Source organism: Argentina silus, assembly GCF_951799395.1.
Source record: "Argentina silus genome assembly, chromosome: Y".
Classification (NCBI taxonomy): domain Eukaryota; kingdom Metazoa; phylum Chordata; class Actinopteri; order Argentiniformes; family Argentinidae; genus Argentina; species Argentina silus.
This window is the reverse complement of record NC_139654.1, coordinates 6532170-6548894: the sequence shown is the minus strand read 5'-3', so window position 1 is coordinate 6548894 and position 16725 is coordinate 6532170. Positions and strand designations below refer to the sequence as shown.

The window sequence follows — 16725 nt, the reverse complement described above, 5'->3', positions numbered from 1 at the left end:
ATGCTTTCATGGGATTTGTTAGCGAGACAAAACTGCCGCTCTTCAAGCTGATCTCCATCACAACTGATGGGGCGCCTGCTATGATGGGCCGCACCAGTGGGTTCATTGCAAAGAAAGTGAATCTTTCCCAGATATCCTGAATTATCATTGTATAATTCACCAGCAAGCGTTGTGTGGAAAGATTTCAAATATGAAAGAAGTGATGGATATTGCAATGAAGATTGTGTGTTCAGTTCGGGCCAGGAGTCTGCAGAGAAGGCTTTTCCGTGCTCACTTGGAGGAGAATGATGCTGAGCACACACGCCTTGCAACCAGCTCCTACACTCCTGACTACGAGAAGCTAGCCTCCTCCTCCCAGTGTCAGGTCTCCCACTAAGGTAGGAAGTGATTTCCTTTTTTCAAACTCAGAGTGTTACGTTCCCACTCCTACATGTGCGTGTATCCTTGTTGTGTTTTGTGTTTCCTTCTGTTTTTCCCTTACCCTGTCACTCTACATTCAGGTGTCCGTCAGCAATTGGCCATTCGTCCCCATCAGTCATCACTGTTCCTGACCAATCAGAGGGCTGTCCGTGTCCTTTAAAAGCTCCGCTGGACTTCCCCTCGGGAGTCAACCCATTTTCACCGTAGTCTTGTGTTTGCTGTCGACTCACTGTTGCCTGGTTGATCGAAACCTCCAACGTACTTGTTTACATCTAGTTTTCTTTTGTTATATTTACGTCATTGTTTACTTATTGTTTTTCTCATAATTTGTCTGTCTGTTAATTGTACGCCATAGGGGTAAGGTGAATAGGTAAGAGACCCATGGGTTTACATTTCCAACACGTAGGCTCACCTCTGTTACAATTCACCAGGTTAGGAGTGGGTGCCGCCCCATGTATGTTCTAGTCTAGTGTAGCATAGCACTTTAGCATAGCCCTGATAGTATAGCTTACTATTGCACTAGTTTAGGACATCACTTTTGTTTATGATTTCTTTGCTTTGGCACCGCTCAAAAAAAGTTCCCTTTTCTCCTTGGCGTGTGTCTTGTGTTGTGTTTTCCCTGAGGAAACAAATAACTGTACATAGTTGAATTGTGGTTTGTGGTTGTTTAATTCCTACAATAAGTCTGATGTACTACCTTTTTGTTGCGACTCCTCTACCGCCCCTAGACGTAGACGAGTTTTCATCTGGAGTCGTAACACAGAGATCTACCTGTTTTGTATCTGGTTTATTTTTCTGTTTGGTTCATATTAAGGTCAGTTATGGCTATTGCTCATCATGCAGATTGGCGTGTGTGTGTGTGTGTGTGTGAGAGAGAGAGCGGGTTTGTGCTACAGCACACTATGCAAACTGGCAACTGTGTGAGAGGAATTTGTCTGTGTGTGTGTTTGAGAGAGGGAGGGTTTGTGATGTGATGTCTAGTGGTTGTGTGACAACAAGAAAAAGTGTTGTGAGGTTAGTTACTGCAGGCTGGAAACGATGTGTGTGGGTTTGCGATGTTGACACTGGACTGGTAGATCTCGGGAGGTTGGCGACTTGAAAAGTAGATCTTGGGTCAAAAAAGGTTGGGCACCCCTGCTCTAGAGGAATTAATTGCCAGCAGAGGGCGCTGCTGTTAAATGTCAATAGTGGCAGAGAGTTTTTCATGATCATTATTTCCTTTTTCTTTGAACAGTTGAGATGATCCCATCTAAGGCTGTTAACAAGGACTTCACCATATATCTGACAGAGAGACGTCTCATCCATGGTTTAGGGTTAGACCAGGGGTGGGCAAACTACGGCCCGCGGGCCACATCCGGCCCGTTTGTCTTTTTAATACGGCCCGCCGAAGATTGGTACAGATTTGAGGGTTGAATATTAATTAAATTACTAAACTGCATTCATTTGACCTTGTCCTGTAATGCCTGGCATTCCACCAGGTAGCGCACTAAGGGGCAGTCATACATTGAGTTGATTTTGCGGAGCCCGGGCTACTCTCTGTTATTACTCTGCTACTGTTCTGAACCCATCTGCAACAATGAGTGGGCCAAAGAAAAGAAAAGTCGACAGTGAGTGCAGAGTGTTTAATAAGGAATGGGAAACTAAATACTTTTTCATTTAAGTCCGGTCAAAGGCTGTATGTCTTATTTGCCAAGAAACCGTTGCGGTTTTAAAGGAATACAACATCAGCCGTCAGTTTTCCACCAAACATGCTAATTACGCTAACAACCAGTCAACGCAAGAACGGACAGCTACCGCTTTGAGGTTGGCAGCTAGTTTGCAGGCTCAGCAAAACACCTTTATCCGACAAACTGCCATTCAAGAATCAAGCACGAAGGCAAGTTATTTGCTGGCATTCAAATTAGCAAAGACCAGCAAGCCTTTCTCAGAAGGGGAGTTTCTCAAAGAGTGCATGGTAGAGACAGCAGGTATCTTGTGTCCTGAGAGCAAGAACAAATTTGAAAAAATGAGCTTATCACGCAGGACAGTGACTCGCCGTGTTGAGCTAATTGACGAAGACTTAGCTAGCAAGCTAAACAAAAAAGCGGAGTCATTTACATTATATTCCTTGGCACTGGACGAAAGTAATGACATAAAGGACACCGCTCAGCTTGTCATTTTTATCAGAGGGATTAATGACAATTTTGAGATAACGGAGGAGTTTTTGGCCATGGAATCCCTGAGGGGGAAAACGCGGAAAGAGGACTTGTATGACAGCGTGTTGGGGGTCATCAAGAGGCACAAGCTACCTTGGAGTACACTCGCCAACGTTACCACAGATGGATCGCCAAATCTGACTGGAAAAAACGTCGGGCTGCTCAAAAGAATCCAGGAGAGGGTGAAAGAGGACAACCCTGAGCAGGAGGTAATTTTCCTACACTGCATAATCCACCAGGAAGCACTGTGTAAATCCGTATTGCAGCTTGACCACGTAGTGTAGCCAGTTGTAAAACTTGTTAACTTTATTCGAGCGAGGGGACTTCAGCATCGTCAGTTTGTTATGTTTCTTGAAGAAACTGACGCTGATCACCAGGACTTGCTTTACCACTCTAATGTCCGCTGGTTAAGTTTGGGGAAAGTATGAGTGAAACGGCGCCACAGGAGTTGCAGTTGGAACTGATTGATCTCCAATGTGACACCGTCTTAAAGGAGAAGTTCAACTCTCTTAAACTGGATGAGTTTTATGCTTCATTAAGCGCAGCCAAATTTCCAAACATCCAAAAGATGGCACAGAGGATGTTGTTTGGCTCTACGTATGTGCGTGAACAGACTTTTAGCGTGATGAACACCAACAAAGCACCCCACAGATCCCAGTTGAGTGATGAACACCTCAGATCTGTTCTGAGAATTGCCACAACAAAACTAACACCAGACTTCGATGCACTGGTCAAAAAGGGTGATCAACAACACTGTTCCCGCTAAAAGTAAATGTAAGTATTAACCCTGTATTTTTTATGTTTATGTTTGATATGTTTATCATTTTTTATATATGTTTTATGTTTGATATGTATGCATCTGGTGCTGGCCCGGCCCGTCTGTCAAATTTTAAAAGTCAATGTGGCCCCTGAGCCAAAAAGTTTGCCCACCCCTGGGTTAGACTGTAGCTCCATCCTCTCATTCAGGACAGCCCAGGCCTCCTTCTTTCTCTCCTGCAGTCTAACCATGACCTCCATCCTGGTCTCTCCTGATCTATGTCGTGACTGATGGGGTTATGGTTGGTAGAAGACATGGATTATCAGCTTCTGATGCATGGATTGAGTAGAAGCAACAGTACAACAAATGATTTTCATTAAACCTAACCCCTAACCGTATGTTTATATATATATCTAACCTAACCCTATGTATGTGTGATTTAGTCCAGGACTACGCTAGTTCATGTGTACTTAGCCTGTGCTAGTAGAAACATGTAGTTAGCCTGTGCTAGTAGAAACATTAATGTGTAGTTAGCATGTGCTAGTAGAAACATGTAGTTAGCCTGTGCTAGTAAGAACATGAATGTGTAGTTAGCCTGTGCTAGTAGAAACATGTAGTTAGCCTGTGTTAGTAGAAACATTAATGTGTAGTTAGCCTGTGCTAGTAGAAACATGTAGTTAGCCTGTGCCAGTAGAAACATGTAGTTAGCCTGTGCTAGTAGTAATATGTAGTTAGCCTGTGCCAGGAGAAAAATGTAGTTAGCCTGTGCTAGTAGAAACATGTAGTTAGCCTGTGCTAGTAGAAACATGTAGTTAGCCTGTGCTAGTAGAAACATGTAGTTAGCCTGTGTTAGTAGAAACATGAATGTGTAGTTAGCCTGTGCTAGTAGAAACATGTAGTTAGCCTGTGTTAGTAGAAACATGAATGTGTAGTTAGCCTGTGCTAGTAGAAACATGAATGTGTAGTTAGCCTGTGCTAGTAGAAACATGAATGTGTAGTTAGCCTGTGCTAGTAGAAACATTAATGTGTAGTTAGCCTGTGCTAGTAGGAACATTAATGTGTAGTTAGCCTGTGCTAATAGAAACATGAATGTGTAGTTAGCCTGTGCTAGTAGAAACATGTAGTTAGCCTGTGCTAGTAGAAACATGAATGTGTAGTTAGCCTGTGCTAGTAGAAACATTAATGTGTAGTTAGCCTGTGCTAGTTAGTAACGTTCATGTGTAGTTTGCCCATATGCCTGAACTCGTAGAATAGAATAGCTTTTATTTCTCAGGTGAAATTACAAACTGCAAAGTCTGTTCAACAAGTCATATTGTTGTAAAATAAACCTGTAGTACATTTTGATTAATGGAGATGACAGCAGGAGTTCCCTTTATAAAGCCTTTATTACAGACAACAGAGAGAAGAGAAAATGACTTGAGTTTGAGCTGGTCCACTTGGCCTGCTGGCCGGCCGGGTGCTTCAGGGAACACCACAACACCACCCTAACCTAACCTAACCTAACCTAACCTAACCTAACCTAACCTTAACCTAACCTTAACCTAACCTAACCCTAACCTTAACACAAACAGGCTTCCACATGTTGGTTAAAGTTACACATATAGTCAGAACGGTCTTTTACTGTTCTGAATTACTGATTAACACACAGTTATCATATATATATATATTCATTCTTTTGACATCTCAAACTTAATTTAAAATGTTCTTAAACACCAAATATTCTTACTTAGTTCATATTCTTTCAATGCCAAACATTCCTTCATATTTTAGTTTGTATTCTCAGACATTCAATGTGCAAATTCAAGTTTGGATTTAACTTGCCTGCCCCCATGATTGATAGATTAGTGCTTACATTAAACCAGCTACTATTATTATAATAATGTCTTGTCAACCCTCACACCATCATCATAAACTTCACATCATAACAGCAACCTTCATTCAATACCAGTTAGCATCCAATCAAAGTCTCCTTCTGCATTTTACTTCCTACTCTTTGAAAGTCAATCCATTTCCTCATCTTCCAATCGATACTCTCAAACTTTCACTGCAAACATGAAGGCCACTGTTGCGTTGCATGTTCATATACATATTTCCCACCCTGATTGATTGACACAAAGAACACAGACACAGAAAAGCATCCCTTCAGAAATCCCAGACACCGATATAAGATTCAGTTAAAGGTAGACTCAGCGATATGACGTCACCGCGGGACGTTGGTTGACTTCAGCGATGTTTCAGATTCATCCGAGCAACGGACGTTTCACTAATGATGGATTCCATTGGTGCACGAGCACGACAGTGGCAGATGGCCATGTGACAAACGGGCTGGCGAGGGAATTGTCTTGCCTTAGGCTTCAACGATCTCTGCCAATATTCACAGGTTACGTCATATCGCTGAGTCTACCTTTAACAACGGATAGAGAGTGTGGTCGGGTAAACACGGTCTTCTAAACACAGTATGGTAAACACAGTCTGTTAAACAGTGTATTAAAGATGAGGCAGTTTACAGACAGGTTTGTCCACTAGATGGAGCAGAGAGCGGATTGGACCACACATCTTCTACCCTATTAGGACGCGGCTCTTGGTCAGGGTCAGGCGAAGGTCAGGGACATCCTGGCTCCAGAACTGCCTCCGGGTCAGAGGTCAAGCGGCTACAGTCCTGGACAGGACACCTTCCAGAATGACAACGTGTCACTTCATTCAACACAAAGGCAACCTGAGGACCGACACACACAACCAGGATTCAGACGGGCATGTGTAACAGAGCTGCAGACTGCTGTATCATATGATGCGGTGAGCTGATGTGTTTAACAGCTATCTAACACACTCTTACCTAATTGATGGCGCTCATCGCCATGGTGATGAAGCTGTGGCTGTGCTGCTGCAGAGATCGCCGTCTCCTTCTATTCTTCACCCCGGAACATGTCTGTGGGAGAGAGACAGTCAGTGAGAGGACACTGTGTCTGTGTGTGTGTGTGTGTGTGTGAGGAGTGATGGCTCCTGGCCTACCGGGGCACAGTTCCCGTTCTTCAGCACACACAGGTGGATGTTGCAGTGCAGGAACACGTCCGAGGATTTGCCAGAGAACTGGAACATTCTGAAGGAGAAGCGGGTGGCGGAGGAGTCGCCGTTGGTCAGAATGTTCACCGTGCTGTCGGCAGGGTTGGCACACCTGGGACATGGACACACAGGACACATGTGTCAGAGCAGCCAATGTGTACCCATCTATGTGTCTGACAGTGTGTGTGTGTGTGTGTGTGTGTGTGTGTGTCTCACCCTTCCTTGATGATGTCCCAGCGCACAGTAGCATTTGAGGAGCTTTCAGGCGTGGCCCAGCAGGCGTCAGTCACCATGACGATCTTGCTGTCCAATCCGGTGATGTTTAGGGACAGGTAGAGCTTCTGGTCCAATCGGACGGCTGCTGAGTCGTAGCCTAGCCTCACCCATAACCCTCTGACCAGACGCTATCGCTAACTCTCCTAGTGATAACACGTAGCCTAGCCTCACCCATAACCCTCTGACCAGACGCTATCGCTAACCCTCCTAGTGATAACACGTAGCCTAGCCTCACCCATAACCCTCTGACCAGACGCTATCGCTAACCCTCCTAGTGATAACACTTAGCCTAGCCTCACCCATAACCTTCTGACCAGATGCTATCGCTAACTCTCCTAGTGATAACACTTAGCCTAGCCTCACCCATAACCCTCTGACCAGACGCTATCGCTAACCCTCCTAGTGTGTCGGACAAAGTAGTTTCCTGGTTTGTTTGTTTTTTCAAAGTAACAAGCTGTATTTCCATCAACGGTAGCTTTAGTGACGTTCAACTTCCTGCCTCGTAAAGTTGTTGGTAACTGAGTTAAATGGATGTCCAGAGTCGCTTCCCCAACACTGACGATACCAACCTTGACCTTGTTTTAACGCTGTGAACTCCTCTGGCTGGAAGGTATTCTCTCCCGGTAATGTGCATCACATTACACATGTATTACCACAGTGAAAGGCCTGGGTGACCTCACACACACACACACACACACACACACACACACACACACACACACACACACATACACACACCTGTCTTTGACCTTGATGCCCAGGGCCATAGATTGGGAGGTGTTCTTGGTGTAGGCGCAAGAGAAGTCCAGGTTGGTCTCGTCCATGCGGTGGATGGCCATGGAGGAGTTGTAGTTCCTCTGGACGGAGTTCTTGTAGATGATGTGAGTGTTGTTGGACTGTGGAGAGGGGAGGGAGGGGCTTCACTCACTGAACCCCAGCCTGGTTAGAACCCCAGCCTGGCTAGAACCCCAGCCTGGCTAGAACCCCAACCTGGCTAGAACCCCAGCCTGGCTAGAACCCCAGCCTGGTTAGAACCCCGACCTGGCTAGAATCCCAGCCTGGTTAGAACCCCAGCCTGGCTAGAACCCCAGCCTGGCTAGAACCCCAGCCTGGCTAGAACCCCAGCCTGGCCAGAACCCCTGGTTAGAACCCCAGCCTGGTTAGAACCCCAGCCTGGCCAGAACCCCTGGTTAGAACCCATAAACATCTATGGATGTTTGATGTGTGTTTTGGTACCGTGAGCAGAGTGCCGCAGCTGTGGTTGTGGTTGTCGAAGCGGTACACCACAACGCCCTTCTCTAACATCCCGATGCAGCTTGGGTCGTTGAGGTGCAGAGTCTTGTAATCAAAGTCTGCCTCAACCAGACGACAGCGTTCCAGAGACAAGCTGGCAGAACTCCCACTGCAGCTTGTTAACGGATCTTTAAAGAGAGGCGTGCACACACACACACACACACACACACACACACACACACACACACATGCACAGAGAGAGGTTAATCAAGAAAACACACACACACATATACAAATACAGGTAATCAAGAAAACACACACACACACACACTGTTCAAACACATTTAGTAGAGTGGTCACACAGGGTTTGGGATAATGCACATACCAAAAGGACCCCTGTCCTTGACAGAGTCCAGGTAACTACGGCGACAGAGGCAGACAGATTCACCGTTCCTCTCCCCACAGAACTCATGGTCAGCACAGTCCATGTCCAGGCAGGGGTCTCTGGATGCTGAGGGAGGGGGAGGTGGAGGAGGAGGAGGAGGGGAGGAGGAGGAGGTGGAGGGGAGGGGGGGAGGTGGAGGTAAGGAGGGGGAGGAGGAGGTGGAGGGGAGGGGGAAGGAGGAGGTAGAGGGGAGGAGGGGGAGGAGGAGGAGGAGGAGAGAGAGAGAGAAGGGTTTGATAAACAGACAGAGTAACATTAGAAATCACACACCCCCTACCGCACACACACACACACACACACACACACACCCCATACCACACATACACACACACACCCTACCGCACACACACACACACACACACACAGGCGACCCAAACAGAATGGATGCATCGAGAGGAAACATTGAGAATGTGACTTACGACAGTTGGCCTGCGTCCTCCACTTGTCCAGCTGTCCGTCAGAGAGCAGGCAGGCCATGGCGTAGGCCTCCATGGAGGAGCAGAGGGTGCGGTCCACCGGGCCGTGGCGGCACAGGTCAAACACGCAGGCCTCCACGTACGGCCCTGGGGGGGTGGAGTCATGGCAGGCGGCGAAGGGGCCGCTGCTATCGGCCATGACGCCACACAGCTGGTTGACCTTCTCAGTGCAGTTGGCTCTCATGTCAGTTGTTATGTTGGCAGCACAGCTGTGGAGGAGCAACACACACACACACACACACACACACACACAGGAGCAACATGGCCCGGGGTTCGAGGATATATCACTTGGAAGTGGGGGTGAGTACATCACTCAGGACTGTGTGTGTGTGTGTGTGTGTGTGTGTGTGTGTGTGTGTGTGTGTCCTGGATTGCTACTCCATCATAACCTGACAACATTTACCTTGTTGAACCGTAGTTGCTGTTCTTCCACTTCGCCGGGTCCCCGCTGGAAGCACCGTGCGAACAGACGCCATCCAGCGGACGAACTCCGACCTTCCGAATGGCCAGGGTGTCGCCGTTGTACTCGAGGGTGGTGTTGTACATGCTGAGATGGACGACCACCATCCTGTCACTACTATTGACAGACACGCCAGAGGCCACCTCAACGGTCGTGGACACGTTCACCTTCGTTCCGTTCACCTACAGCCAAGGACCAGGCAGAGAGATATGGTGAATCTGCCCAGTTACACACACACGCACACACTCTCACTCTCACTCTCACTCTCACACTCACACTCACTCTCACTCTCACTCTCACTCTCACTCTCACTCTCACACACACACACACACACAGAGGGCGGTTGGTTCTCACACCTTCAAAGCAAACAATTTGGTGTTAGTTATGAGAACCTCTCTCTTTGCACCTCCCAGACTAAACAATTTAGTGTTTGTTATGGGAACCTTTCTTTCTGTGCTTACTGTATGATCCCATCCCCCCACGGGAACCACACCTTCCAGACTAAACAATGTCTCATATCTTCTCACAGACCCCATATATAAAGCCTTCTTTGTGCCTTGCTCTCATTTTACTCTGTGAACACAATGTACAAGCGACTGAGAAGGCGACTGTCTGTCAGAGAGGCTCTGGACCATATCTTCGATGATGGAGAGGAGATGGAAATTGAACCAGAGATAGAGGAGGACGTTTCCAATTGTTTTTTTACCAGAATCAATTGAGAAAACTTTACTGGACATGACAAACTTGGAGGGGAGGCGTGTGTTTGGGGACAAGTGGAGAGAATTGGACCGGGCAGACCTCCAAGCCTACATAGGTCTATTGATTCTGGCAGGAGTATACCGGTCAATAATAATGATAAGAAAAAGAAGAATAAGTATGAGCAATAACAATAGTTAGACTCTCTCTGACCCACTCAATATTTGTTGTGAAACAACACAGCACAAGTCCAAAATGCATGTAGGTGACTAGCAAGCTAGCTAGTTCAAGCTAAAGCTAACAATGCTACCATTGCTACCAACTGACAAAGTGTCATGCCATTATAAAGACACATTTGTTGACTATGTGTCTACTGCTGTAAAATGTAATTAAACATCACATACCCGCTTTCGAAGTCGCTGTCCTCCCAACGGGAGCCCTGCCAAAAAGAAAACAAGACCAACAACCTGTCGTAGAAACGTCTGCCCCCAGTCCACGCACTCGCGAAGCAAGGTTCGCGATCGTGAAGAAGGAAAGCGACAGCGACTTCGAAGGGGGTATGTGACATTTAATTGCATTTTACAGTAGACACATATCTCCCAAATTGTGTGTACAATGATTATTTTGCCAGTTAGAAGCAATGATAGCATTGTTAGCTGCTAGGTGGCTAAGTAACCCGTTGACAGTGTCTAAGGGCGTTGCTAAGAGTTACCTTTAGCTTGAACTAGTTAGCTTGTTAGCCACCTCCGTGCATTTTGGCAAGGCATGTACGTTTTGGATTTGTGCGATGCTGTTTTGTATTCTAGCAACACATGTTGAGTGGTTCTGTCATTATTGTCTTTATGTAGAGAGGACTGACCGGGTCCAGGTGGAGGCCTTGGCTGTGCTGTTGGTGGACGTTGAGCAGGGTGTGGTCGTGGAGGATGTGCCACTCATCCTTGAGGATGGCCACAATGTGCAGAGCATCTATGAACTAGCTACAGTCAATCACACGGCTACTGTATGAACTAGCTACAGTCAATCACACTGCTACTGTATGAACTAGCTACAGTCAATCACACTGCTACTGTATGACATAGCTACAGTCAATCACAATGCTACTGTATGAACTAGCTACAGTCAATCACACTGCTACTGTGTGAACTAGCTACAGTCAATCACACTGCTACTATATGAACTAGCTAAAGTCAATCACACTGCTACTGTATAAACTAGCTACAGTCAATCACACTGCTACTATATGAACTAGCTACAGTCCCAATGCTACTGTATGAACTAGCTACAGTCAATCACACTGCTACTGTATGAACTAGCTATAGTCCCGATGATACACTATATGAAATAGCGACAGTAGCTAGTTCATACAGTAGCAGTGTGACTGACTGTTGCTAACAGAAACATGTAGTTAGCATGTGCTAGTAGAAACATGTAGTTAGCCTGTGCTAGTAGAAACATGAATGTGTAGTTAGCCTGTGCTAGTAGAAACATTAATGTGTAGTTAGCCTGTGCTAGTAGAAACATGTAGTTAGTCTGTGCTAGTAGAACCATGTAGTTAGTCTGCGCTAGTAGAAACATGTAGTTAGGCTGTGCTAGTAGAAACATGTAGTTAGCCTGTGCTAGTAGAAACATGTAGTTAGCCTGTGCTAGTAGAAACATTAATGTGTAGTTAGCATGTGCTAGTAGAAACATGTAGTTAGCCTGTGCTAGTAGAAACATGTAGTTAGCATGTGTTAGTAGAAACATTTAGTTAGCATGTGCTAGTAGAAACATGTAGTTAGCCTGTGCTAGTAGAAACATGTAGTTAGCATGTGCTAGTAGAAACATGTAGTTAGCCTGTGCTAGTAGAAACATGTAGTTAGCATGTGCTAGTAGAAACATGTAGTTAGCCTGTGCTAGTAGAAACATGTAGTTAGCATGTGCTAGTAGAAACATGTAGTTAGCCTGTGCTAGTAGAAACATGAATGTGTAGTTAGCCTGTGCTAGTAAAAACATGTAGTTAGCCTGTGCTAGTAGAAACATGTAGTTAGTCTGTGCTAGTAGAACCATGTAGTTAGTCTGCGCTAGTAGAAACATGTAGTTAGCCTGTGCTAGTAGAAACATGTAGTTAGCCTGTGCTAGTAGAACCATGTGGTTAGTCTGTGCTAGTAGAAACATGTAGTTAGCTTGTGCTAGTAGGAACATTAATGTGTAGTTAGCCTGTGCTAGTAGAAACATGTAGTTAGCCTGTGCTAGTAGAAACATGTAGTTAGCCTGTGCTAGTAGAAACATTAATGTGTAGTTAGCATGTGCTAGTAGAAACATGTAGTTAACCTGTGCTAGTAGAAACATGTAGTTAGCATGTGCTAGTAGAAACATGTAGTTAGCCTGTGCTAGTAGAAACATGTAGTTAGCCTGTGCTAGTAGAAACATGAATGTGTAGTTAGCATGTGCTAGTAGAAACATGTAGTTAGTCTGTGGTAGTAGAAACATTAATGTGTAGTTAGCCTGTGCTATTAGAAACATGTTGTTAGCCTGTGCTAGTAGGAACATGAATGTGTAGTTAGCCTGTGCTAGTAGAAACATGTAGTTAGCCTGTGTTAGTAGAAACATTAATGTGTAGTTAGCCTGTGCTATTAGAAACATGTAGTTAGCCTGTGCTAGTAGAAACATTAATGTGTAGTTAGCCTGTGCTAGTAGAAACATGAATGTGTAGTTAGCCTGTGCTAGTAGAAACATTAATGTGTAGTTAGCCTGTGCTAGTAGAAACATTAATGTGTAGTTAGCCTGTGCTAGTAGAACCAAGTAGTTAGTCTGTGCTAGTAGAAACATGTAGTTAGCTTGTGCTAGTAGAAACATTAATGTGTAGTTAGCCTGTGCTAGTAGAAACATGTAGTTAGCCTGTGCTAGTAGAAACATTAATGTGTAGTTAGCCTGTGCTAGTAGAAACATGTAGTTAGCCTGTGCTAGTAGAAACATGTAGTTAGCATGTGCTAGTAGAAACATGTAGTTAGCCTGTGCTAGTAGAAACATGTAGTTAGCCTGTGCTAGTAGAAACATGTAGTTAGCCTGTGCTAGTAGAAACATGAATGTGTAGTTAGCCTGTGCTAGTAGAAACATTAATGTGTAGTTAGCCTGTGCTTGTTGAAACATGTAGTTAGCCTGTGCCAGTTGAAACATGTAGTTAGTCTGTGCTACTAGAAACATGTAGTTAGCCTGTGCTAGTAGAAACATGTAGTTAGCATGTGCTAGTAGAAACATGTAGTTAGTCTGTGGTAGTAGAAACATGTCGTTAGCCTGTGCTAGTAAGAACATGAATGTGTAGTTAGCCTGTGCTAGTAGAAACATGTAGTTAGCCTGTGTTAGTAGAAACATTAATGTGTAGTTAGCCTGTGCTAGTAGAAACATGTAGTTAGCCTGTGCCAGTAGAAACATGTAGTTAGCCTGTGCTAGTAGTAATATTTAGTTAGCCTGTGCCAGGAGAAAAATGTAGTTAGCCTGTGCTAGTAGAAACATGTAGTTAGCCTGTGCCAGTAGAAACATGTAGTTAGCCTGTGCTAGTAGAAACATGTAGTTATCCTGTGCTAGTAGAAACATGTAGTTAGCCTGTGCTAGTAGAAACATGTAGTTAGTCTGTGCTAGTAGAAACATGTAGTTAGCCTGTGCTAGTAGAAACATGAATGTGTAGTTAGCCTGTGCTAGTTAGTAACGTTCATGTGTAGTTTGCCCATATGCCTGAACTCGTAGAATAGAATAGCTTTTATTTCTCAGGTGAAATTACAAACTGCAAAGTCCGTTCAACAAGTCATATTGTTGTAAAATAAACCTGTAGTACATTTTGATTAATGGAGATGACAGCAGGAGTTCCCTTTATAAAGCCTTTATTACAGACAACAGAGAGAAGAGAAAATGACTTGAGTTTGAGCTGGTCCACTTGGCCTGCTGGCCGGCCGGGTGCTTCAGGGAACTCAGATACACAACACCACAACACCACCCTAACCTAACCTAACCTAACCTAACCTAACCTAACCTTAACCTAACCTAACCTAACCTAACCTAACCTTAACCTAACCTAACCTAACCTTAACCTAACCTAACCCTAACCTAACCTAACCTAACCTTAACCTAACCTAACCCTAACCTTAACACAAACAGGCTTCCACATGTTGGTTAAAGTTACACATATAGTCAGAACGGTCTTTTACTGTTCTGAATTACTGATTAACACACAGTTATCATATATATATATATATCAGACTATTACTCTTAGCAGTAGGTTTTTAAGCATTATCATTCAAACATTCAATCACTTGCCTTTTTACTTAAATCTAAATCTTCATTGTCCGAAGCAAACAATGGAATAGTATTCTCTTCCTGATGATGCCTTTTTACCGGGTGACCTCATTCTTTTGACATCTCAAACTTAATTTAAAATGTTCTTAAACACCAAATATTCTTACTTAGTTCATATTCTTTCAATGCCAAACATTCCTTCATATTTTAGTATGTATTCTCAGACATTCAATGTGCAAATTCAAGTTTGGATTTAACTTGCCTGCCCCCATGATTGATAGATTAGTGCTTACATTAAACCAGCTACTATTATTATAATAATGTCTTGTCAACCCTCACACCATCATCATAAACTTCACATCATAACAGCAACCTTCATTCAATACCAGTTAGCATCCAATCAAAGTCTCCTTCTGCATTTTACTTCCTACTCTTTGAAAGTCAATCCATTTCTTCATCTTCCAATCGATACTCTCAAACTTTCACTGCAAACATGAAGGCCACTGTTGCGTTGCATGTTCATATACATATTTCCCACCCTGATTGATCGACACAAAGAACACAGACACAGAAAAGCATCCCTTCAGAAATCCCAGACACCGATATAAGATTCAGTTAAAGGTAGACTCAGCGATATGACGTCAACGCGGGACGTCGGTTGACTTCAGCGATGTTTCAGATTCATCCGAGCAACGGACGTTTCACTAATGATGGATTCCATTGGTGCACGAGCACGGCAGTGGCAGATGGCCATGTGACAAACGGGCTGGCGAGGGAATTGTCTTGCCTTAGGCTTCAACGATCTCTGCCAATATTCACAGGTTACGTCATATCGCTGAGTCCATATCGCTGAGTCTACCTTTAACAACGGATAGAGAGTGTGGTCGGTTAAACACGGTCTTCTAAACACAGTATGGTAAACACAGTCTGTTAAACAGTGTATTAAAGATGAGGCAGTTTACAGACAGGTTTGTCCACTAGATGGAGCAGAGAGCGGATTGGACCACACATCTTCTACCCTATTAGGACGCGGCTCTTGGTCAGGGTCAGGCGAAGGTCAGGGACATCCTGGCTCCAGAACTGCCTCCGGGTCAGAGGTCAAGCGGCTACAGTCCTGGACAGGACACCTTCCAGAATGACAACGTGTCACTTCATTCAACACAAAGGCAACCTGAGGACCGACACACACAACCAGGATTCAGACGGGCATGTGTAACAGAGCTGCAGACTGCTGTATCATATGATGCGGTGAGCTGATGTGTTTAACAGCTATCTAACACACTCTTACCTAATTGATGGCGCTCATCGCCATGGTGATGAAGCTGTGGCTGTGCTGCTGCAGAGATCGCCGTCTCCTTCTATTCTTCACCCCGGAACATGTCTGTGGGAGAGAGACAGTCAGTGAGAGGACACTGTGTCTGTGTGTGTGTGTGTGTGTGTGAGGAGTGATGGCTCCTGGCCTACCGGGGCACAGTTCCCGTTCTTCAGCACACACAGGTGGATGTTGCAGTGCAGGAACACGTCCGAGGATTTGCCAGAGAACTGGAACATTCTGAAGGAGAAGCGGGTGGCGGAGGAGTCACCGTTGGTCAGAATGTTCACCGTGCTGTCGGCAGGGTTGGCACACCTGGGACATGGACACACAGGACACATGTGTCAGAGCAGCCAATGTGTACCCATCTATGTGTCTGACAGTGTGTGTGTGTGTGTGTGTGTGTGTGTCTCACCCTTCCTTGATGATGTCCCAGCGCACAGTAGCATTTGAGGAGCTTTCAGGCGTGGCCCAGCAGGCGTCAGTCACCATGACGATCTTGCTGTCCAATCCGGTGGTGTTTAGGGACAGGTAGAGCTTCTGGTCCAATCGGACGGCTGCTGAGTCGTTGAGGGGCTGGCTGAACTCGGCGTCGTAGAAGGCTCCCATGGTGAGTTTGTAGTTCCATTCTCCAGAGGACAGGTTCTTGCTCACAGAGCTGGTGAGTTTCAACAAATGAACCAACACACACAGTCAACAAACCTCAAACTCTCCAAATACCAACAGTGAAACTATCAGTCCATGGCTCGGAGTGTGGATGAGGATCTGGTTCTCATGGGCAGCGTGTCCAGTTTGACTGCAACGCTATCGCTAACTCTCCTAGTGATAACACGTAGCCTAGCCTCACCCATAACCCTCTGACCAGACGCTATCGCTAACCCTCCTAGTGATAACAGTTAGCCTAGCCTCACCCATAACCCTCTGACCAGACGCTATCGCTAACCCTCCTAGTGATAACACGTAGCCTAGCCTCACCCATAACCCTCTGACCAGACGCTATCGCTAACCCTCCTAGTGATAACACTTAGCCTAGCCTCACCCATAACCCTCTGACCAGACGCTATCGCTAACCCTCCTAGTGATAACATGTAGCCTAGCCTCACCCATAACCCTCTGACCAGACGCT

General features: G+C 45.3%; 2 protein-coding genes across 9 annotated transcripts in view; one reads left to right on the top strand and one right to left on the bottom strand.

Annotated features, from left to right (window-relative positions):
• Positions 1 to 16725, top strand: part of LOC310823880 (uncharacterized protein) — a 417085-nt gene that overhangs the window by 71638 nt on the left and 328722 nt on the right. The gene's annotated exons all lie outside the window — the stretch shown is intronic.
• LOC310823948 (pancreatic secretory granule membrane major glycoprotein GP2-like) lies at positions 15252 to 16214 on the bottom strand. Its single transcript, XM_083696890.1, has 2 exons — positions 16015 to 16214; positions 15252 to 15914 (listed from the first exon to the last, which is right to left on the bottom strand). Exons 1-2 carry the CDS (start codon positions 16206 to 16208, stop codon positions 15686 to 15688), a joined length of 423 nt encoding a protein of 140 aa, XP_083553016.1. The 5' UTR covers positions 16209 to 16214; the 3' UTR covers positions 15252 to 15685.

Excerpts from the sequence above, each read along its gene's own strand:
- LOC310823948 (XM_083696890.1), bottom strand. The coding sequence starts at position 16,208 with ATGGGAGCCTTCTACGACGCCGAGTTCAGCCAGCCCCTCAACGACTCA. Across the intron at positions 15,915-16,014 it reads TGGGACATCATCAAGGAAGG|GTGTGCCAACCCTGCCGACA; the intron begins GTGAGACACACA and ends TCCATGTCCCAG.